Genomic DNA, 24,341 nt, shown 5'->3' with positions numbered 1-24,341 from the left:
ACACTGACTACACACAACGACAGTAACAACGGACGAAGGCATGCACGGTCACAGGGCACGGGCAGGTGTATAGTGTACCAGATTAGTACACTATAGGCAGGTGTACAGTGGTTCTATGCTTCGGCCATGGCTTGGCTAAAAACGAAGCCAATAACTCGGCCGCTAAATAAACGTTTTGTACGTCAAAACAACAGGCGTTGGTCAAAATATCAATTGCCATTATTTTACTCAAATAAACAAAACACATAAAACAGTATCTTGTAAGCATTTATAATAACTACTTTGATATTTGAAGAAGTCAGTAAGCCAGGATTGAATAACTCTGATGGTAAGCCAGTCTCAACTGTTTGTACAGTCAAGCCGCGCCAAGCCATGCCATGAAGCATGTGAATGTCAGACGTCTTTTGTCACATGTGCGTCGACGTCGTAAACAACGTTTGATTGCCTATTAACTGTCTTATTATTCGTTCTTCATTTGAACCTCTTTGGACCACTTTAGCGTGCCCATCAGAAGCAAGCTGTGACAGGCGTGATGAGCACGAGTAAAAATAACCGCAAGCGATATCTAGAACCCGATGCGTGGAATGATCGTTTGCCGAAATCTACGCATTATGAAGTAAGAAAGAATGCTACCGCGCGTTCAACACCGCCTGCTATGGACGTCGGTTCAGAACATGTGGTCACAAGTGCGTCTGAATCCTCGGACGATGATGAAGCATCCGTGTCAGTCGAGGACATTGGACGAGAAAACAACATCGTAGGAGAAGAGTCGGCTGGCGACTGCGACACCGACGATGAATTGTCAGATCAACTCTCAAATGCGACGGAGCCGTCTGATGCTCTGCCAAGCTCCAACTTCTTTCGGTTGGAGTTTGCGCGCCCGCTTGGCAACGCAAACACCTTGTCTGTAGGGGATGCCCTCGTGCTTGTAATGGACTTCGCAATTAAGCATGGTTTGTCGTGGACTGCCATTGAAGACCTGTTAAAATTATGTAATAATATTTTAGGAACGAATCTGCTTCCAAACAGCAAGTACCTGTTCAGAAAGTTCACTGCAACTTCACCACAAGATATGAAGTTCTACTTTTACTGCCCGTTTTGCAATCGGCTGCTGGCCAAGACAGGTGGTAGCTTAAGTGAACGCAATAGTCTGACTGGTATGTGCTGTGGAAAGGGCTACACCGGCCGGAAGTTGACAGCAGATGGCTCCTTTTTTGTTGGCTTGCCATTAAAAAAGCAAATTTCATCCGTGCTCGCTGATGATGGTTTGAGAGAAGACCTTTACAAATCATTAAATGAAAAAAAAGACACAGAAAATGCTAGTGTGTCAGATGTGACTGATGGTGCCTTCTATCTGACCCAGCGAAAAAAGCTTGGTTGCCAGAAAGATGACATCACATTAACTGTCAGTGCAGATGGAAGCCCTGTATTTAAATCAACTAACTACTCCATTTGGCCTGTACATCTGACTGTGAATGAGCTTCCACCACACAGACGGTGGAGCAACATCATTTGTGCGCTCTTGTGGTATGGTACCAAACATCCAGACATGACATTAGTTCTCGAGGCATTCGCCGAACAAATGAACGAACTCTCTACTGAAGGAATCTGCTGGAATGTGAATGGTCGACAAGTGCATTCAAAGGTATCCTGTGTCTCCTTAAAATATTGCACCTATTCAGTTTTGTTTTACTCACGCAGTTACATAGATGTAGTGCTAGGAATGCAAATGACAGCCTTCTCGAACTTTCTAGGTGTACTGCATAACTGCTGTTGCTGATGCACCAGCCCGGGCTTCCATGCAGAACGTCCTACAGTTCAATGGCTATTATGGCTGTTCCTGGTGCCTACATCCTGGAGAATTCATTGAAGGTATAATAATATCTACCTTTTTGCTGGTTATATGTGTTTATGAGTGTCACCTGTTATTTGTGTTCTGCCAAAGCTACATAAGTCTCGTCTTAACTTCTGCAGGATGTGTGAAGTACCCTGTTGGTTCAACTTTTGAAGACAGGACTGCAGCTAGCATGTTGACTGACATGCAAATGGCAGCGAAAATGAAGCGCTCTATCAAAGGGGTGAAGGGGCCATCACCTCTCCTCAACGTTCCTGGATTTGACATTGTCTGGAGCTTTCGCCCTGATTACATGCATGCTGTGTTGCTTGGAGTTGTACGCCAAGTCACAGAACTGTGGTTTTCAGACACAGGAAGGGCATGTTATATTGGGTCTCCTCGGACATTAAGGGAAGCAGATGAGCGTCTCCTAAGCCAGAGACCTCCAGTGTGCTTTAATAGAACACCGAGATCTCTTAAGCTTCGAAAGTATTGGAAGGCATCTGAGTGGGAGTCTTGGCTCCTCTTCTACAGCCTTCCATGTCTGAAAGGCATCCTGCCAGCTCAGTTTCTGGAGCACTTTGCTCTCCTGGTGTCTTCAGTGTATACCCTGTTAAAGAGTCATGTGACATCACAAGAAATTGACGACTGTACATTAGAAATAACAAAGTTTGTTGTCATGACCGAATGTAATTATGAGAAAGCACAGATGACTTCTAATATGCACACACTGCTGCATTTGCCAAAGAGTGTGCTACTGCATGGACCACTTTGGGCTATCTCATGCTTCGAATTCGAAAGCAACATGGGTAACCTAGTAAGACTTGTGTCTTCATCAAACGGTATCCCTTTTCAAATCTTGTCACGAATTCTTCTAATGAGCAATTTTAATCAGCTTCTATCTATGGCATCAGAAGAAGTTAAGGAACTTTGTTTGCACACAAAAAAAAAGTGCATGGGAGTAAAACTGCTTGGAAAACCACAGGTGCCTTCACATGACCTAATGGAATTCGTAAATGGCAAAATCACTGGTGTGCAAAGGATTGAAGAGCATAGTCGCATCTGTGTGAATGGATGCATCATGCATACTGATAATTACAATCCAGGGTCAAGAAAAAGAGACTCAACTGCAGGGAAATTAGGAGATGACTATGTGAAAATAGAGAATATATTCAATGTCTGTAAAGTCGATGGAAGCTCTGAGATTTTCATTGTCTCTCACAATTACCAAGTGAAGAGTTTTGAAGGAGTAAGCCACCTAAAAGTAGCACGCAAATGTGCTTCAAAAGCTATTCATTCAATTTCAAGGTCTCTTCGTCCATGCATATACCTTAATTTGAATGGGACAATGTTTTTTGCGGAGTTGTGCAATCGCTATGGATCATTTTAGTGAAACAGTGATGATTCTCATTCTATCTTATGTTCACTCCCAATCATCTAAATTTTATCCATGTTACTTTTGCTGCTTATTCTGTAGAGTCCACATTTTCTCACTGTTCACTGTTAGCTCACTGTTAGTCTTTCCTAAACCTCTTTTTTTAGCTGTTTCGATGCTGTGAACTTCTTTTACAGCTGTCTCTACGACATTCAAGTTGTAGTTCCTCACACATCTGTCTGACTTCCTTTTTATCGATCAACCTCGTCAGCTCAACCAGTGTTTTTTTTTTTTTTCAGATCTTGAGTTGGTCATGTCACGTGCTTCTCTTTGCTTTTTCAATCATTTGTGGTTTTTGAGCTTTCAGTTCTTGCCTTAGTGCTTTACCTCCAACTTCAAGTGCTGCTTCAGAAACCATTATTGTTACAATTTTATTCATTCCCTCAATGTTGATATTTTCTTGTCTTAAAGCACTGTATTTCTATCGAAGCATTGTATTTTACCTAATCTCTATTTTTACTCTGACTTTATTAGAGTTGGCCGTTCTGGCAACTTGCTTAGCTGAAAGTGGTACATTTGCTTAAAGTGACAGTCTGAATTTCTGAGAAACCTCATTTTGGCAATTTTTTCAGAATGTGTAGCACAATGCTCTGTTAAATCCACTTTTCTTTCTTCACATTTACACTACAGCTACTTTTAATAACATCCCCTAACTTTCCTTTTCCTAATAACATCCCCTAAATTTCTGACCGCATACACTAATCAACTTTCATGTGACAGGGCACATCGAATAATTTTAAGTTTTTGCTACCGGATGTGCTACAGGTCATTTTTTGCAATCTTTATTAACGAAATAAAGGCATAAATTCACTTCTCATGAGAAAAACAGGGTTGGTTTGAGTCACTATGAGGATCATTCTTTCCATTCGTGCAGTAACCTCATTTCATGTTCTGGGCAGTTGTTGGTCCCTATGAAGGTTGTCACTTATGTGTAGACATAAGTTCAACTGTTTATTATTTTGCTTAATGGAGTACTAGGCTTAAAGCCTCATAAGTACCAATTTCACATATATTTATGCTATTACTTGGGTAAATTGTGTATGTATTTATTTACGTCTGTCCCTTTTTACGTTTGTTCCTTTTCCTTAATTATAGAAGCATAACTGAACCAAATATTAAACTGCTTGGCACAAAGTGGAACCTGTTATGGTACAAACTAGTAGTACTGTCTTAATATTCACTTGAAAACTTGTGAGACATATCACTTATTAGAAGCTGTTTCATAGCAAGTGAAACTTGAATGCATGAAGAATCAATTCAGCACATTACACTATAAGTAGCAAGGAAGCAGGACTACTTGTGAGACAACTTTGAATGTTTGAATGTTTATTTTCATATTCTATGTACATATTCTATGTACAGATAACAAACACTTGTTGGACCTATAGCCAAAGGCTAGTGGAAGGTCCAAATAAAGAATACATATAAAGATTTCCTAGCAAAGCAGCGAGAAGAGAAAAGAAAAAACTGTGGTAATTTTCCAGTATACAAAATATTCAAGATTATTTGAAAATCCATAGTAAATCAATTCAACCAACAAGGAATATACATTACAGTACCAAAGAACAAAGTATACGGGCTACATACAGATGCAATGAGAAGATACAGTGCCATTGATCAAGAAACTATGTCGTACAAAAATCTATACATTTGAATCAGTAAGCAATAAGATGACTATAGGTGACCTGTAAAATACGTACCCTATGAGAACATAGAGATATGGCCATATGTTACCTAATAATACACACTATCGCGTGTCAGTAATTGCATAGAAAGAGCAGTAACCAAATAAGTATAAAATTCACTACCTTGAACCATACTAACAACATTTCCATAATTTACTGTGTCTGTAACAAAGAAAGAAAATATTGTTTCAAGGCTTTAGGGAACTTTATGGCAATGGAACCTGTTGTGTCTCCGCTCAAAGCAAGAGGGACCATTTGACAGCAAGTGGTCTCTCTTGTGGTCTGTCAATGGAATCCACTTGCTCTGAAGTGGCACCACTTGGCAGCAAGTGGGACCTCTTGAGAGACCACTTGACAGCAAGTGGGGCCATTTAAGGGACCACTTGGCAGCAAGTGGTACCACTTGAGAGACCACTTGACAGCAAGTGGGACCACTTGAGAGACCACTTGGCAGCAAGTGGGGCCACTTAAAGGACCACTTGGCAGCAAGTGGGACCACTTGAGAGACCACTTGACAGCAAGTGGGACCACTTGAGAGACCACTTGACAGCAAGTGGGACCACTTGAGAGACCACTTGACAGCAAGTGGAACCACTTTAAAGACCACTTGGCAGCAAGTGGAACCACTTGAAATCCCACTTCAAATTTTCGCCTGGGACACGAACACTCACCAAAAGTGCTGTGTGTACAAGAAACACACCTTAATTCAAAACACACAAATTTTCTTTGCAAATACGTTGTTTTTCGAAAGGACCGTGATGATGCCATGACATCATCTGGAGGTGTTGCCATCATAGTGAATCAAGGAATTGCATGCACACACTTACAACTCCAAACATCCCTTGAGGCAGTGGCTGTTCGAGCGGTTATTTTTGATAAACTAATCACAATCTGCACTATTTACATCCCTCCTAGCTATCAGCTGCAAAAACGTGATTTACACTCTTTAATTGATGAACTTCCGGAGCCTTATGTTCTCCTTGGAGACTTCAATGTGCATAGCAGGCTATGGGGAGACTCTCGTTGCGACGCGCGAGGTCGACTGATTGAACAATTCCTTCTCTCGTCGAACGCATGTCTCCTAAATAGAAAAGAACCAACCTATTATAATATCGCACATAACACCTACTCCTCCATAGACCTAAGCATAGTCTCTCCATCTCTTGTGCCGCTACTTCAGTGGAAAGTCGTCAGTAATTTGTACGGAAGCGACCACTTTCCCGTAGTTTTGAGCACAACTACAGCAACTGAGTGTACACCCCGTGTTCCCAAATGGCTCATAAACAGAGCCGACTGGGAACGGTTTCATACCATCGCTCGTATAGATTGGAGTGACATAAGTACTTTAAGCATTGATGTTGCTGTCGACTACTTCACAGCTTTTTTGATTGATGCTGCAACAAAATGCATCCCACAAACAAATGGGCACCCAGGAAAACGGCGTGTGCCATGGTGGAACTCTGAATGCCGAAACGCGCGCAAACAGCAAAACAGAGCTTGGAGGCTGCTTCGGAACTCACCGACAGCCGAAAATCTTGACACCTTCAAGAAAATAAAGTCTCAAGGCAGGAGAACGCGTCGGCAGGCCAGAAGAGAAAGCTGGCAGAAGTTTTTGTCAGGGATCAATTCATACACACAGGAGGCTAAAGTCTGGAACATGGTCGGTAGGATAGCAGGAAAACAAGTACACACACTTCCACTCGTGGACACTCAGGGTGATACCTTGGAAGATCAGGCAAACTTCCTCGGTGCACACTTCGAACAGGTGTCCAGCTCATCCCACTATACTGACACTTTCCAAAAATACAGAACAAGAATAGAAAAGCAGAAACTTGAACACAAATGCACTAGATCCGAGGCATATAACCAAGCTTTCAGTCTAGCTGAGCTGCAAATGTCTCTTAACTCCTGCAGTACTTCTGCCCCAGGTTCTGACCGTGTGGTGTATGAAATGTTAAAAAACCTACCAATCGAAACACGAAAAACCTTACTTTGTTTGTACAATGCTACCTGGTTTTCTGGCGCTATCCCTACCTCCTGGAAAGAGGCTATTATTATTCCCATTTTGAAAGAGGGCAAAGACCCTTCTTTACCCTCGAGTTATAGGCCTATAGCACTTACAAGCTGCTTGTGCAAAGTCTTCGAAAAAATGATAAACTGCCGACTTGTACATTACCTTGAAACAAATAATTTGCTCGACCCATTTCAGTGCGGGTTTCGAGAAGGTAGATCCACCACAGACCACCTTGTTCGTATCGAGGCACAGATCAGAGACGCCTTCGTCCATAAACAATATTTTCTCTCTGTGTTCCTCGATATCGAAAAGGCTTATGATACAACATGGCGTTTCGGAATTCTAAGAGACCTTTCCCACCTTGGCGTGCGCGGAAGAATGTTTCACATAATCAAAAGTTACCTGTCAAACCGGACTTTCCGTGTCCGAGTGGGCCCGGTTCTATCCCAAACATTTGTTCAGGAAACAGGCGTGCCACAAGGTGGTGTACTTAGCTGCACACTTTTTCTCATAAAAATGAATTCCTTGCGCTTGACCATCCCTCGCAATATGTTTTATTGCACATATGTCGATGACGTCCAACTTGGCTTTAGGTCTTGCAATCTGGCATTGTGTGAGCGGCAGGTTCAGTTAGGTTTAAACAAGCTCTCCAAATGGGCAGAGGAAAACGGATTCCGACTGAACCCACAAAAAAGCACGTGTGTCTTGTTCTCCCGAAAGAGAGGCATGCACTCAGAACTCGACATTAAACTGAACCGTCAACGTCTGTCCGTCAAAGCCGAGCATAAATTCTTAGGCCTAATCTTGGACAACAAGTTGACCTTCGTGCCGTACATCAAGTATTTAAAAACAAAATGTTTAAAAGCCATGAATGTTTTAAAAGTGTTGTCACGTACTACTTGGGGCAGTGATAGGCAATGCCTCATGAACCTCTATAGAAGCCTCATTCGCACCCGCTTAGATTATGGGGCCGTTGTTTATCAGTCTGCTACTCAAAGTGCCTTGAAGATGCTGGATCCCGTGCACCATTTGGGCATCCGCCTTTCTACGGGTGCTTTTCGCACCAGCCCCGTAGAAAGCCTTTACGTTGAGTCAAATGAGCGGTCGCTTCATCTGCAAAGAACCTACATGTCCTTTGTTTACTTCCTTAAGGTGAAAGCAGACAAGGAGCACCCCTCATACTCTACAATTAATGATTTGTCGAGCTCCATTTTGTTTCAAAACAGGCCTTCAATGAGGCAGCCCTTCTCGGTTCGCCTGAAGGGTCTAGCTGAAGACACTGGAGTGTCACTCGAACACAGTTTAATGGCCCCTGTTGCATACCTTCCACCGTGGCAGTGGCAAACTATAGATTGCGATGTGTCTTTCTTAGAAGTTACTAAACATGCGCCTATTGCCCATATCCGAACATATTTCCTGGAACTTCAACACAAATACTCACGTCCTGAGTTCTTCACAGATGCCTCCAAGACTAACTCCTCTGTGTCCTACGCTGCTGTCGGTCCATCCTTTTCGGATGCTGGCCCTCTACATTCAGACACAAGTATCTTCACAGCGGAAGCCTATGCGATACTTGCGGCGGCTAAACACATCAAGCAATTACAAATACAAAAAGCAGTAATTTATACAGACTCCCTCAGTGTAGTAACGGCTCTGCACACTCTTAAAAAACACAAAAACCCAGTCCTTGTCTCACTTTACTCCACTTTATGCACACTCTACTGACTCAAACAACATGTTGTAGTGTGCTGGGTGCCAGGGCACCGTGAGATTCAAGGCAACGTGAGGGCGGATCAGCTCGCTGCATCCGTCCACAAAAGCAGTGCCCCTACACCGATATCGATCCCGGCCCTTGATCTCAAGCCGTCTCTCAAACGAAACCTCAGAGTATACTGGCAGAGCAAGTGGGATACACATACACAAAACAAACTACACATTATTAAGCCACACCTTGGTCATTGGCTGCCCGTATCGAAATCGCGTCATACAGAGGTAATACTAACGAGACTCAGGATAGGACACACATACATGACACACACACACCTTTTGTCTGGTGGCGATCCACCATTGTGTGACAGATGTGGAGAACCATTGACAGTCCTTCACATTTTAATTGAGTGCAAACAATTGGACACTGTAAGAGAACAACACTTTCCATTACCCCGCAGGGGCGCCTGCGTAAGTAGGCGTTTGGTGTGTAGCGACACCACGGACCCGAGCTAACGGGGGAGTTTCTACTCCCTCCCACGCCTAGCCGTGCGTGGCTTTGCCGTGCCCGGGGAAAAGGGGATCCTGGGGGTTGAGCTGACGCTGGGTGATTGGACCTTTAAGGCCCCCCAGCAGAGGCAACACACCTCTTTGGCCCCGGCTTCACGTAGACGGCACCCCTGGACTGACCCACCCAGGGGAAATCGGCAGTCGCCTTTTCCTATCTCTCTCTCCCTACATCTTCGTCTTTATCTCTTACTGTTTATCTGTCCTGTCTTCTACTCTCTTCTGCTTACTTCCAAACTTCCTGGCGGCGAGGGTTAACCCTGTGCAAATAGCCTACCTTGGTCTAGGCGCATTGGGTTATAGTTGCGTTGTACGGCTGGCGTCTGCAGGTTTTAGCATCCACAAACTTGTAGCGTCCCCTTGTTGGGCTCCGTGGTGGGTGGCCGCCAACGCTTCTGAAGAAAATTAAACTGGCATGCATAAAGCATTTCCCCTATTAAGTGATCGTACCGCCTTAAAGCGTGTACGCACCGAAGACTTAGGCTTTTTCAACCGATCAAGTGAAAACTTCCCCCATTTTCATGTTATACATAGTGAAATAAGCAGCAAGCAAGCCAGAACGGTATCACCCTTTGTAGTAGCCAGATGTCTCACAGAAACTCTTGGAGCCGGGTACAAAGTTACCAAAATGGCCAGCGGAGACCTCCTCCTTGAAGTCCGAGGAAAAGAACAGTTCGAAAAGCTACAGAATCTTTCAACTTTTGGTGACACTCCCATCACTGTAACGCCACACAGATCCATGAACACAACCCGTGGAGTAGTATCTGATGCTGATCTGCTCAGCTTGACTGAAGAGGAACTTCTGGAGGGGTGGAAGAGTCAGAATGTGACCAATGTACAAAGGATCACCATTAGAAGAGACAACAAGGCAACACCAACAAAACACCTAATACTCACGTTCGCTTCCAGTAATCTCCCAGAAAGTATTCAAACAGGCTACACAAAGACGTCGATCAGACCATACATACCTAACCCACGTCGTTGTTTTAAATGCCAGAAGTATGGCCATGGCTCACAAAGCTGTCGTGGTCACCAAACTTGTGCACAATGTGGAGTGTCAGGCCACAATTCTGACAATTGCGAAGAACCATCACACTGTGTGAACTGTGGTGGAAATCATGCCGCATACTCACGGTCTTGCTCATTTTGGAAAAAAGAAAAGGAAATCATCACATTGAAAATAAAAGAAAATATCACATTCAAGGAAGCAAGACGAAGAGTGTCGCCATTTTATGGCGCTACATATGCTGATGCGGCGCGTCAGGGGGCAACGCCGCACCAGCCCTCGCCACTCCTTCGGCCAGCGCAGAGCGAGCCGACGGCTGTGGCACCTGCCCCCAAGGCGGCAGTAGTTCAGGCTACTCCGCCTACTATTGAACAGAGACCAGGGACTCCAGGGTCCTCGGGTCTCAAGGCCTCACCCCGCCAGGCAAGGCCCAACCTTCGAAAAACCAGCTCGCATGAGCGAGCATCCAGTGCCTCCGAGGAGGCAATGGATACGGCGGCACCCCTGGTGCCAAAAGAACGGCGCGGCTCTCTGGAGCGCGCCAAGAAAACTAAAAAGCCCATAACAGGGCCTGACAATGGCCCTGGTACTTGAGCTTGACCTTTCAGCTTAAACAAGTCACTCCCCTAACGTACACACAGCACTACTTTACTTCCAATATGGACACACAAATTATACATTGGAACGTCAGAGGACTGCTTAAGAACCTCGACGACGTACAAGAGCTTTTATACAAATACTCACCTCAAGTGCTGTGTGTACAAGAAACACACCTAAAATCCTCCACAACAAATTTTTTACGTGCTTACGTCATATACCGAAAGGACCGAGATGATGCTGTGGCGTCATCCGGTGGCGTAGCCATTATTGTTAACCAAGGAGTAGCGTGTACACATTTACCACTCCAGACATCCCTTGAGGCGGTGGCTGTTCGAGCGGTACTCTTAAACAAACTCGTCACCATTTGCTCTTTGTATGTACCTCCCCACCACCGTCTTGAAAGACGTGAATTTCAGTCGTTAATAGACGAACTGCCTGAACCATATTTGCTTCTTGGCGACCTAAATGCACATAGTGGACTCTGGGGCGATTCTCGCTGTGATGCACGAGGTCGTCTCATTGAACAATTTCTCTTCTCTTCCGGTGCCTGTTTGTTGAATAGGAAAGAGCCAACATACTATAACGTTGCCAACAAAACTTACTCGTCTATAGACCTCAGCATCGTATCGCCTTCACTCCTACCCCTACTGAAATGGAAAATCATAAATAATCTATATGGAAGTGACCATTTTCCTGTAGTGTTGAGTTCACAAACAACATATGAATGTCCTCTACATGTTCCCAAATGGCTGATGAACAAAGCAGACTGGGAACAGTTCCACAACACTACACGTTTGAGTTGGACAGACATATGTAGGTTAGACATAGATGAAGCTGTGAAGTACTTCACAGCTTTTCTAACTGACGCAGCAGCCAGGTGCATACCGCAAACATCTGGAATGCCCGCAAACGACACGTCCCATGGTGGAACACGGAGTGTCATAATGCGCGAAAGGAACAGAACAGGGCATGGAGATTGCTGCGCAACTCGCCAACGGCGGAAAATCTTGACACGTTCAAGAAAATAAAGTCTCAAGGAAGGAGAACGCGTCGGCAGGCCAGAAGAGAAAGCTGGCAGAAGTTTTTGTCGGGGATCAATTCATACACACAGGAGGCAAAAGTCTGGAACATGGTCGGTAGGATAGCAGGGAAACAAGTACACACACTTCCACTCGTAAACACTCAGGGTGATACCTTGGAAGATCAAGCAAACTTCCTCGGTGCACACTTCGAACAGGTATCCAGCTCATCCCACTATACTGACACCTTCCAAAAATACAGAACAAGAATTGAAAAGCAGAAACTCGAACACAAATCCACCAGATACGAGGCATATAACCAAGCTTTCAGTCTAGCTGAGCTCCGAACATCTCTAAACTCCTGCGGTACTTCTGCCCCAGGTTCTGACCGTGTGATGTATGAAATGTTAAAAAACCTACCAAATGAAACCCGAAAAACCTTACTTTGTTTGTACAATGCTATTTGGTCTTCTGGCACTATTCCTACCTCCTGGAAAGAGGCTATTGTTATTCCCATTTTGAAAGAGGGCAAGGACCCTTCTTTACCCTCGAGTTATAGGCCTATAGCACTTACAAGCTGCTTGTGCAAAGTCTTCGAAAAAATGATAAACTGCCGACTTGTACATTTTCTTGAAACAAATAATTTGCTCGACCCATTTCAGTGCGGGTTTCGAGAAAGTAGATCCACCACAGACCACCTTGTTCGTATCGAGGCACAGATCAGAGACGCGTTCGTCCATAAACAATATTTTCTCTCTGTGTTCCTCGATATCGAAAAGGCTTATGATACAACATGGCGTTTCGGAATTCTAAGAGACCTGTCACACCTTGGCGTGCGCGGAAGAATGTTCCACATAATCGAAAGTTACCTGTCAAACCGGACATTCCGTGTCCGTCTAGGCAGTGTGCTCTCCCAAACATTCGTCCAGGAAACAGGCGTGCCACAAGGTGGTGTGCTTAGTTGCACACTTTTTATCATCAAAATGAATTCTTTGCACTTGTCCATTCCCCGCATGTTGTTCTATTGTACATATGTCGACGACGTCCAGCTTGGCTTCAAGTCATGCAACTTGGCCATGTGTGAGCGGCAGGTGCAGCTGGGTTTAAATAAGGTCTCCAAATGGGCAGATGAAAACGGATTTCGACTTAACCCACAAAAAAGCACGTGTGTCTTGTTCTCTCGAAAGAGAGGCATGCACTCGGAGCCCGACATTCAACTGAACGGGCAACAACTGTCCGTCAAAGCTGAGCATAAATTCTTAGGCTTAATCTTGGACAACAAGTTGACCTTCGTACCCCACATAAAGTATTTAAAAACAAAATGTTTAAAAGCCATGAATGTTATAAAAGTGTTGTCACGTACTACGTGGGGTAGTGACAGGAAATGCCTCATGAACCTGTATAGAAGCCTTATTCGCACCCGCTTAGATTATGGGGCTATTATTTATCAGTCAGCGACTCAAAGTGCTTTGAAGATGCTGGATCCCGTGCACCATTCGGGCATCCGCCTTTCTACGGGTGCTTTTCGCACCAGCCCCGTAGAAAGCCTTTACGTTGAGTCAAATGAGTGGTCGCTTCATCTGCAAAGAACCTACATGTCCTTTGTATATTTCTTTAAGGTGAAAGCAGACAAGAGGCACCCCTCATACTCTGCTATTAATGACTTGTCGAGCTCGATTCTTTTTCAAAACAGGCCTTCAATGAGGCAGCCCTTCTCAGTTCGCCTGAAGGGTCTAGCTGAGGACACTGGAGTGTCACTCGAACACAGTTTAATGGCCCCTGTAGCATACCCGCCACCGTGGCAGTGGCAGACTATAGATTGCGATGTGTCTTTTTTAGAAGTTACTAAACATGCGCCTATTGCCCATATTCGAACATACTTCTTGGAACTTCAACACAAATACACACGTCCTGAGTTTTTTACAGATGCCTCTAAGTCTAACTCCTCTGTGTCCTACGCTGCTGTTGGCCCTTCCTTTTCGGATGCTGGCCCTCTACATCCAGGCACAAGTATCTTCACAGCGGAAGCTTACGCGATACTTGTGGCAGCTAAGCACATCAAACAATCACAAATACAAAAAGCAGTAATTTATACAGACTCCCTCAGTGTGGTAACGGCTCTGCACAGTCTTAAAAAACAAAAAAACCCTGTCCTAGTTTCACTTTACTCCATTTTATGCACCCTCCACACACTCAACAGACACGTTGTTGTGTGCTGGGTGCCCGGGCACCGTGAGATTCAAGGCAACGTGATGGCGGATCAGCTTGCTGCATCCGCCCACGAAAGCACCGCCATTACACCGATATCAATCCCGGCCCTTGATCTTAAGCCGTCTCTCAAACGAAAACTCAGGGACTACTGGCAGAGCAAGTGGGATACACACACACAAAACAAACTACACGTTATCAAGCCACACCTTGGCCATTGGCCACCAGTATCAAAATCACGTCTAACAGAGGTAACACTAACAAGACTCAGGATAGGACACATATACACGACACACACGCATCTTTTGTCCGGTGGTGATCCACCTTTGTGTGACAGATGTGGAGAGGCATTGACAGTCCTTCACATATTAATCCAGTGCAAACACTTAGAAACTCTAAGAAAACGACATTTTCCATTACCCTACCGACAGCATATACCTTTACACCCTGCAATGTTCGTCGGTAGGGAACCGCTTTTTAGTCATAAATCATTGTTAGCGTTTTTAAAAGAAATTAATAATTTTCATATCATACACCCGGGCATTCCGTAGCACGACCTCTCTAGAGAGGTTTTTGCTGCGGCGGTTACACAAGAAAGCACTTGCCTCACGGCCCTTGGACGCAAGGGCATGAACGAGTGAGGCACTTGTGCTAATGCCATTCATATCCACCATCGTTTTTTATAATCACCAACTCTTGTCATCTATCCTCACCACACACACCTTTCACGGCATGGTCATGATTTTATTATTTGTATGTTTTTACCCGCCTTACCGCGAGGAATTTTATGGCCTTTATACAGCCGCTTATCACAATCATTGTCCATATTCTTAGTAACATGTACTGGCGCTCTTTGGCCGTGAAACGGCCCTTGCGCCACAAAACTTCAAACATCATCATCAACACTTTCCATTACCCTACCGACAACATATACCTTTACACCCTGCAATGTTCGTCGGTAGGGAACCGCTTTTTAGTCACAAATCATTGTTAGCGTTTTTTAAAGAAATTCATAGTTTCCATATCATATACCCAGGCATCCCGTAGCATGACCTCTCCAGAGAGGTATTTGCTGCGGTGGTTACACAAGAAAGCACTTGCCTCACGGCCCTTGGACGCAAGGGTATAAACGAGTGAGGCACTTGTGCTAATGCCAATCATATCCACCATCGTCTTTTATAATCACCAACCCTTCTCATCTATCCTCACCACACACACCTTTCACGGCATGGTCATGATTTTATTACTTGTATGTTTTTACCCGCCTTACCGCGAGGAATTTTATGGCCTTTATACAGCCGCTTATCACAATCATTGTCCATATTCTTAGTAACATGAACTGGCGCTCTTTGGCCGTGAAACGGCCCTTGCGCCACAAAACTTCAAACATCATCAATGAGGGAGAGAGAGGACATCCTGTTTGAGCCGCCGCTGTATCTCTATAGGTTCAGGGACCCATTTTTCCCATTTTATCAGCACCCTATTACCTTCATATGTATTTTTTAAGAGGTTAGCTACTCAATATTCGACTTCCAGTGCATCTAGTGTGCCCCACAGATCCTCTTGAATTACACTGTCGTAACGTCGCTTGATTTACATGGATTCCAGCAATAAAGGCCTGTGCTCATTTTTTTGCTGTTTCAATGCACTGCGTTAATGAGAACAGATTATCCCCTAACCTTCTTTGTTCCTGGAACCCATTTTGCAATTCACCCACTACCCATTCGCCCTCCATCCGTGCCTGCACTCCTTTTATAATCTATAAATTCACAGCACCACCTAGTGAAAAATATGCTTTTTCACGTGGCATTGCTGTCCCTTTGGTATATGTGCAAAGGTGGTGTTTGACTGGTGAAAGCTTTAATGTATCAATGTGTATAGACACGGAGATAGGCATTTCTTTAATGGTAACAAAAATAGTCATCCATTGTCATAGCTGTAATTAAGCTGACGGGACATGCATGCTTGTTATGGACTACCATATAAGCGTGTAGTTTTTGTGTGCATGCCTGTGGTATAAACATTTTTGTTACTTTGCATCTAACAGAACGAGGAGCTGTATCCAGGTTCGAAGATCACCAGGGCAGAGAGCATTTTGCTGATTATGGGCCACAGCCTCCGCCATGACGCATCGAAAGAAGCCACCGAGAGCTTGCTTCAGTTATTGCGCGCTCATCTGCCGGAAAAAACAGAGCTGCCTTGTTCAAAGTACAAATTTTTTAGACATTTCAGCTCTCCTGAGAGTGCAAAGAACAGAGATTTATACTGTAGCAATTGTTGCAACTACATTGGGACTGCTGAAATGGCATCTATCGTTTTTTGCGAGCACTGCAATGTGCATCATGACATCAGTGCACTGCTAAAAAGTTCATCATATTTTTTTTAATTTAACATAGAATCACAAATCTGTGATATTTTGAAAACAGCTGAGGTTGTGCCTGCTCAGTCGTCCCCCGCTTTCGATGTCACAGACATCACGACAGGCATTGGCTACAAAAGTATTCCCATGGGTCCTAATGATGTTTCGCTGACATTTAACACCGATGGTGTTCCACTTTTTGAAAGCAGCAAGTTTGGATTCTGGCGTCTCCTTGCTCAAATTAATGAGCTGACGTATAAAGAGAGGGTCCAGAGGCTCGTCCTTGCTGGCCTGTGGTTTGGGCCCAAAAAGCCTGTAATGAATACGTTCCTCCTGCCTTTTGTGAAGTCGCTGAATGTGCTTTCTTCTACCGCCATGACATGGGAAGATTCACATGGGCAGAAAAAAAATATGAAGGTTTTCCCTGGCCCATGCACGGTGGACAGTGTCGCAAGATGTGAAGTTATGGGCATGACTCAGTTTAATGGGAAGTACGGTTGCGCATGGTGCGAGTATCCTGGAGATGTCATTGCAAAGGGTAATGGGCATTGCCGTGTCTACCCAGTCTCCACTTCTGCTATAAAGCTCCGTACTAATGAGTCATTTCAGCATTATGCCCAAAAAGCCAGAAGAAAGCAAGAGCAAGTGAGCCGTGGCATAAAGGCTACAAGTGTCCTCACGCTGCTGAACCACTTTGACTTTCCTACTGGCTTTGTGGTTGACTACATGCATGCTGTGTGTGCAGGTTTTGTAAAAGCTACGACATTGCTGTGGTTAAACTCTAAGAGGTGTCGTAGTTTTAAGCTTCGCCTTCACTTGAGTGAATTGAACGAGAAGCTGCTCAGCCTGCAACCAATCTGGGAAATATCAAGGCTTCCAAGATCACTGAATGACCTGAAACACTGGAAATGTGCTGACTGGCGGAAACGGTTGTTGTTTTATTTGCCAATTGTGTTGGCTTGCAATGTTCCAGAAAAGAATTACCGCCACTGGGTCTCATTCGTTGACATAATGTACTACTTGTTGAGCGATTGCGTAGCCCTTGACAGGCTCAACATTATGAAAAATGAAATGGTAAAGTTTGTCAAAGAGTACCAGGAGCTATATGGCATAACAAACATGACATACAATGCGCATCTGCTGCTTCACCTTGTTGACACAGTGAAGCATTGGGGTCCACTGTGGGCACATTCAATGTTCGGATTTGAATCTATGAATGGAAAGCTTGTGAAAATGGTCAAAGGGACCAGGTACCCCGAAAAACAGATTATTGACAAGTTCTTCCTCATGCAAGCCTTGCCTACGCTTTGGAGTAATGTTGCAAGAGAAAATGCACACACTCAGAATTTGTTCAAGGCACAAATGAAGGGCTACGAATTAAGAAAACGATCTGTGCAGAATGGGACCACTACATTCTATGGTAAAGCAGTGCGAAGTGCGGATGGCACTCATTTTCGAAAGATGAGCATCGGAAACGTTGCATATTGCACTGCGGATCTGGACAGATCGCGAAGGGTAAATTCATTCGTCATTATCAATGGGTTGTTTGGCCGCCTTCGGGACATTAGTGTGTACTACTCACAGGGGCATGAACAGTGTGCATGCCTAAAGGAGACAGTGCTCTCTGTTCAGGTGTACATTGTGAAGCACAACATGCTTGAGGTGTTCTGCAAGGATGAACCCTACCATTTTGTTAAAGTTGAATGTACTGCTGAAATCAAGCGTGTGTCACTTGTTTCAGTGGAAAAATGTCTTGCACCGGCTTCCGATGGGGATTTGTTTATTTGCAGAGTGAATGAAAAGTTCCTTGCTGAGGCCACGTAGAGGCTGTATGACATGGCATATCACTGTAAAAATCGAAGTATGAGAACCACGAGGGCTGCTTTACCACCTGGCAAGAGTTTAGCGGAAAAATCTGTGATGCGTACCGCAAAGCAAGAAGCAGCTTATTTTTCATATTTGCAGCATTGTTTGCCTTACTTATACGCAGTTCTCGTCAAGTGTACATTGATTGTGTTGTTCGTGGGCTTCGTTCCCAAGAATTAACGTCTAGTCATGCTAAAATTATGCCATTGCAATTTAATTAATGGTCATAGTAAAATATTATTGCACTGTACAAAATGAGCACCAAATGTGGTGATAAGTACCAAAATTTTATGGACACTATGTAGACTATGTTTTGCTTTAATCTATGATTAATCAACTTTACCTGTAATCGTTTATGAGCATTGTGAAAGATGGCTTGGCCATGTGCTTACCAATAACATGAAATATGGTAGGCATGCCGTGTCGTGACGATGGAAACCAGGTCCCACGATTGCTGATTTGTAAAGATGCGTGCAGTGAGTACACTACTGTGAACTGCAGTTGTCCCGGGGTGTTATCTAGACATAAGTCCTCGGACGTCCTTGCTCAGCACATCATTTCCACAGGTACCGAGGGATGAGTATGGCATTAAACGTGGGCCGTATCCTCCCGCAGGATAATTTGCTGGTCGGACACAGCACTCCACGCATTCGCCCACAATGAAATGTAGCTCGAAACACCGTGGACAGCAAAAATTAAAATTGCACCACCATAAATCAGAGGCCGTACAATCTTTGCAGATTGCACCTAAATAAAATTGATTGGCAAATACATGTTTGTTGTGGGCATAAACCTCTCGTGCCAGCCTGAGAGCATCTCACAGCAAGCCAGCGTCAGGTAGAAGCAAGCTCTGGGGAGAGGGGATGTCACAGGCAGCCAGCAGGGACAGGCCAAGCGCAGTGACGTGTGCTAGCGTGCCCATGTGACCCGCCTGAGGGTAAGCGAGCGCTTCGCTTGGACATGTCCGAACACGTGGTTCCACTCTGACAAGCTGGCGTGCAGCTTTCACCAGACAAAAGGACTGGCAGCATAGCCACGGCAGCCATACTGCCAAATAATGGCGGGCCACTGCACTCGGGGCCCCGTGGTTCTGCCACATGTGCTAGCTGGGTAAACAGGCGCCAGGGTGGCGGTTGCTCTCGATTCCCACATTGTAAAATATGAAGATTGCTTCACCCTTTAACAAAACTTTGTTTTTCGTTACTAGTGTTTGTTCTCTCCTCACACAGTTGTGCTTCAATCGCAGCATCCATACTCCCCTTGTTGATACCACTGGCATGAGGTTCTGAAGTGCTTTTCGTCTGAAGCTTTTTGACATATTTGAATCGAGCATCGAGGTGATCGATTCAAATATCATTGTGTATTACACAGCTAAGAAGCTTAGTTCAAAATGTGCTTAGAAATTTATTTGTTTTGGTATTTATGTAGTACTTCAAAAAAGTGTCACAAGTATGTCACTTTTGTGTTACATATGGCTGTTTAATATTATGTCAACATGAAGCCTCTTATGTTTTCATTGTTTCCCATAATTAATTGATAAGCAGTGTACAGCGGAAGTCACTGCTCTAAAGTAATTACCTTTTGTGTTTCACACATATATGCAAAGTGCTCTGCATCTGTATAGTTTTTACTTTGTTTTACTTTCTTGGATGTGGTTTATTATGGCTGTGGGGATTAGCTGTTCCTTAAGTATAGTAAACTTATGGGTATCGTACGTCGAAATTGCTTAAGATATCAATCACACATGTGCTTTTCTGAATAAACTTGTTGAAAAGAAATGTTTTTTTCTATTCTGTTTCTTTTAGGTTTGTTGAGAACTCAACATGCGAGATTCTATAATTGGTCATTGTTAAGAAAATGTGAACTTCAGTAGAATTTACAGCAAAATCAATCACATTTACTTTTCCAGGGCAACTCGCAGCAAATTTTTCTCCCTTGTCAGGGTGACAGTTGTTAGCTGTTTGCTTTGCATGGTGCACCTTTAACAAATAGTACGCCCATGGGTTAAAAACTATTGAGGTATGTGAAGCCTTAACACTTAGTCAAAACCATCCATCACGAGAAGCACCTTGTTCTTATGTTCCACACTTGCTTCCTCTTTAACTAATGTCTCTTACTCTCTTCACTCCTGCCCTTATATTGGTCAAACTGCTGCTTCGTCTTTTCTCTGTATGTATATTACAATTAATAAGGTTAATTTACACCACACGACACAATTGTATATGTATGTATGCATATATAAGCACTCTGCATCCATGGCATGGAGTAAGAGAAATGGAAATTTCAATATGAATCAATATCGACCTCGATTTGTTTGCCTACATATCAGCAAAGGAATCTTAGTTGACAATTCATTATCAGGAAAAGTAAGGAAGACTCATCTTCGCACTGTTCGGCATGCATGTTTGGGGTCCGACGTTCTAACACGCAACAAAATAACTTGTGGTCTGCCTGCCAAGAAAAAAAAAACAAAACATGGCTGTAGCACCTGAATTGAATATCTGAATTTCATCAAGATAATTATGAAAAATTCTTGTAATTTATATTCCTATATGCTAGTGTGAGATTACATCTGCACTGTGTTTGTACACATCAGTGAATGCTTTAGGAAGCTTTAATATGTATCGTTACCAAGTGACCTTCCAAAAGAGGAGACGAAATGATGAAAAGATTGAAAAAGAATTGATATCTCGTGAATAAAATGAATAATCATGGTATGTGATATACCAAAGAATGTCCAAGTTGAAGAAGGACATGACTAAAGCTAGGTTAACATTATAGTCGCGCTCATAGGTTGACAGTGCAAGTGGGTGGACAGTCAAAAAATAAAAAAAGTGATCAGAATTGCATGTTAGTGCCAGTAGTTCACACAAGCTGGGTTGCAATAGCGATGATGAGAGCCATGATGATGAACCTAGAATGATTAAGGCATGAGTTGAGTCAGCATAGCATGAAAATGATGCCTGGTAAGTTTAAACAACTGTGAAGCTGGTTGTGATGGTTGTATAGAAAGGTACAGGTCAAATAATGGGATAAGAGTTATAGCCATGTTCACTAGATGACCGTGACTCAGCAAAAATGGTTGCAACTTCAAAAGTGGATCAATGGGTTTGGACATTGATACTAAGACAAAGAGATGCTGAAAAGGTATGGCAAAATCACAGTCGTGGTTAGTAGCGTAGCCAGAAATTTTTTAGGGTGGCCGGGGCTCAACGATAATTTGTGTATGTTTGTGCATGGGTTTGTATGTGTGCGTGCATATATTCTCATACAAAATTGAACATTTTAACTCCCCCATACCCCCTGGCTGTGCCCCCAGTCATGATTATGACACAGGAAAAAGTAGTTAGCACTCGGAACGAGGTGAAATGCGTTCCAGAGGTGTGCACAGAGTTGTCATTCGAGGGGGGTGGGGGGTGTACGATATAAGTATTGCTATACAGTGCCTCCCCCCCGCTCAACCTCCTCCCTCTGGCACTGAGGCCATTTCTGTCAAAACGCGACGCTGTGTAAAAATATGCAGCGAAATTTGCCGCCCCATCAATGTCTGAACCAGAGGCGCATCCAAGGGGTGGCGCAGCGGGCCCGTGCCCCCCCCCCCCCACCCCCGAACTTTTTTTCTCAATGTGGTACAGAGCACAAAATGACACTCGACCACACCTTCCTGTCCGGACCCCGTGTTGGATCAATTGAATAGGCATGATAAACCACATAGTTCAAATCAGACAGCTAAATATTACTCAAAACAAGTTGGTCGAAATTATATATCTCCTCGAAGTGATATGTACACAAACCCCGAACATCTGGATCCAGAGGTTCGGGGTTTGAACCTCTTGGTCCATATTTGACTATGAAAAGTCTATAGGCTTCAACCTTCGTGTACATCTCTTAAGCGATATAGCTAACTTTTACTAGGAAATATTTCGCACAAAAATTAGGATCATATACTGAGTATTCTCTGCTAAGTGGCTGCTGTGAACTTAATGTTAAATGTCTTTAGTGTTTATACATCAGGTTTACATGCTGAAAATCTGCGTAGATTTTTCTGCATAATTTGTGAAGTGTATTCTCTGTTAAGTGCCGGCTGCCATCTTGATGATAAAAGTCACTAGCTCTCGAGTTTATGATTACATTCTGATGTGTCATCAAAAACATATCAAGATGTAATCAGAAATTCAAGAACCATTTTTGTAAGGGTAGACTATCGATTGGCAGCACAATTGAATATGATGCGCAAGTAGGCGCGTAGAGGACACGGGACAGAGCGCGTTTTTTTGCCATGGTGAAAAATGGTCAAGCACTCGTGTTTCGATCGCCTACCACTTTTTTTTTCGCCGAAAGACCGCGGCTATGTTTGGCTCACATTCCCTGAGGAGCCTAGACTACCGATTGGCAGCACAATTGAATATCATGCGCAAGTAGGCGCGTAGAGGACACGGGACAGAACGCGTTTTTTCGCCATGGTGAAAAATGGTCAAGCACTCGTGTTTCGATCGCCTACCACTTTTTTTTTTCGCCGAAAGACCGCGAAAACGTCTTGGCGCACGCTCAGCGTTAATTGTGCCTCTTCGGTCTAAATGTTTCAGTATGTAGCAGTTTTCACATCTCGGCGCAATTGCCGCAGCAACCTCATTACCGCAAATGAAGCTGCCGCCATGACACCAATAAAATCGCCTTGTAGCGCGGCGCGGAATTTCGAAACTATGATTTCAGCTGTAAGCCCTGTGTAAATGATCGCTCAAACGGCTGTAGTGCAGTAAATGGCATCGACAAGACAAACCCACCTTTCCCCAGCACTCTGGACGCGCCAGACAATCCAAGAAGTGTTGGTCCGTACGCTGTACGCTTCCATCCATTCATTGACGGCGTCTTCGTCGGCCAAGTTCGCCCGGAACACGGACTCGTGCTCAGTAGACTGCTGGTCATCTCTAACGACCTCAAGTGGCTGACGCATCTCCTCCATTGTGCCTCGATATTGTGCAACAATGCGATCGGCACTCGTACAAACTTGACGGTCACAACCACAGTGGTAGGACGAACTTCGTGGAGCGATCGCCTTCGTGGACACCACGTGGACACGACCCAGTGGTCTGACGTCACCGCCGATTCAGCATGTACACTGTGGCCAGTAATATTTCGTTCTACGCCGAAGAATTCGCAGTCATAGACATGAAAATTCCTTATTTCGGGGATTTTTTCCTGTTAACGTTGACGAAAGTTCCAGCAGCGAAAGTTCCAGTTGAAGAAAAATTTCATGCCCTGAATATTCCTAATGAAGCACTCTCCATTGCCAGAAGGCCACCCAGTTTGGCCCCATGGAGGGATTTCTCCAAATTCTTGGATTTTTCACTCACACATATAAGAAAACAAAACACCCCACGTGAACATATACTACAAGAATTCTTTACATTACAACAAACGTACAACACTTACGAAGAATTTTATACTGATGGTTCGAAGACATCTGCTTATGTTGGAAGCAGTGTGGTAGGAGCAACACATGAGCAAATAACTAGACTACCACAGTTCGTATCCATCTACACCGCTGAGTGCTATGCGTTATGGATGGCAGTACGATACATTATAAGCTCAAAACATAAAAAAGCCGTAATATTTACAGACTCGTTAAGCGCACTGAAAAGTCTCAATTATAAATCTCAGTATGAGCCATTCATAGGCGATATTTTAAACATGCTATCCCACACACCTGATGACCACACCATACGCCTCTGTTTGGTCCCGAGTCATGTCGGGATCCCAGGCAATGAAAGGGCAGACCAACTAGCTGCAACAGCAAAAGAGATGCGCGAGTCAAAAACCAACATACCTGCCAGAGATGGGATTCAAGCTGTTCGCCGGGCCACCACCTTTCACTGGCAGCAGGAATGGAAATTACAACAAAACAACAAACTTCACCTAATTAAACCTGTTCTTGGTGAATGGAAGACCTGTCTTCATCAAGCGCGTTTTATCGAAGTAGTTATATGTCGACTACGAATAGGTCGCACGCACATCACACATAATTACCTATTGGCAGGCGA

The 24,341-nt window shown here is 44.0% G+C and overlaps 1 protein-coding gene and 1 long non-coding RNA gene across 3 annotated transcripts in view; both read left to right on the top strand.

Moving 5' to 3' along the window:
• LOC142765582 (uncharacterized) overlaps positions 1–20,078 on the top strand; it is a 29,223-nt gene extending 9,145 nt beyond the window's left edge. Inside the window, exon 2 of the long non-coding RNA XR_012884324.1 lies at positions 16,123–20,078. This is a non-coding gene — a long non-coding RNA (uncharacterized LOC142765582). The remainder of the gene's footprint in view (positions 1–16,122) is intronic.
• Positions 533–4,425, top strand: LOC119183458 (uncharacterized). Of its 2 annotated transcripts, XM_075866785.1 has the most exons (3): positions 533–1,645; positions 1,755–1,872; positions 1,975–4,425. In XM_075866785.1, the coding sequence occupies exons 1-3, from the start codon at positions 533–535 to the stop codon at positions 3,222–3,224; spliced, it is 2,481 nt and encodes an 826-aa protein (XP_075722900.1). In that variant the 3' UTR covers positions 3,225–4,425. The 2 variants fall into 2 exon arrangements, with proteins under 2 accessions (XP_075722900.1, XP_075722901.1); XM_075866786.1 differs by having other exon boundaries at positions 533–1,872; positions 1,975–2,314.
• Positions 20,079–24,341: the final 4,263 nt, after the last annotated feature.

Source organism: Rhipicephalus microplus, chromosome 6 (genome assembly GCF_043290135.1).
Source record: "Rhipicephalus microplus isolate Deutch F79 chromosome 6, USDA_Rmic, whole genome shotgun sequence".
NCBI classification, from domain to species: domain Eukaryota; kingdom Metazoa; phylum Arthropoda; class Arachnida; order Ixodida; family Ixodidae; genus Rhipicephalus; species Rhipicephalus microplus.
This window is presented reverse-complemented; position numbering and strand designations above follow the sequence as displayed.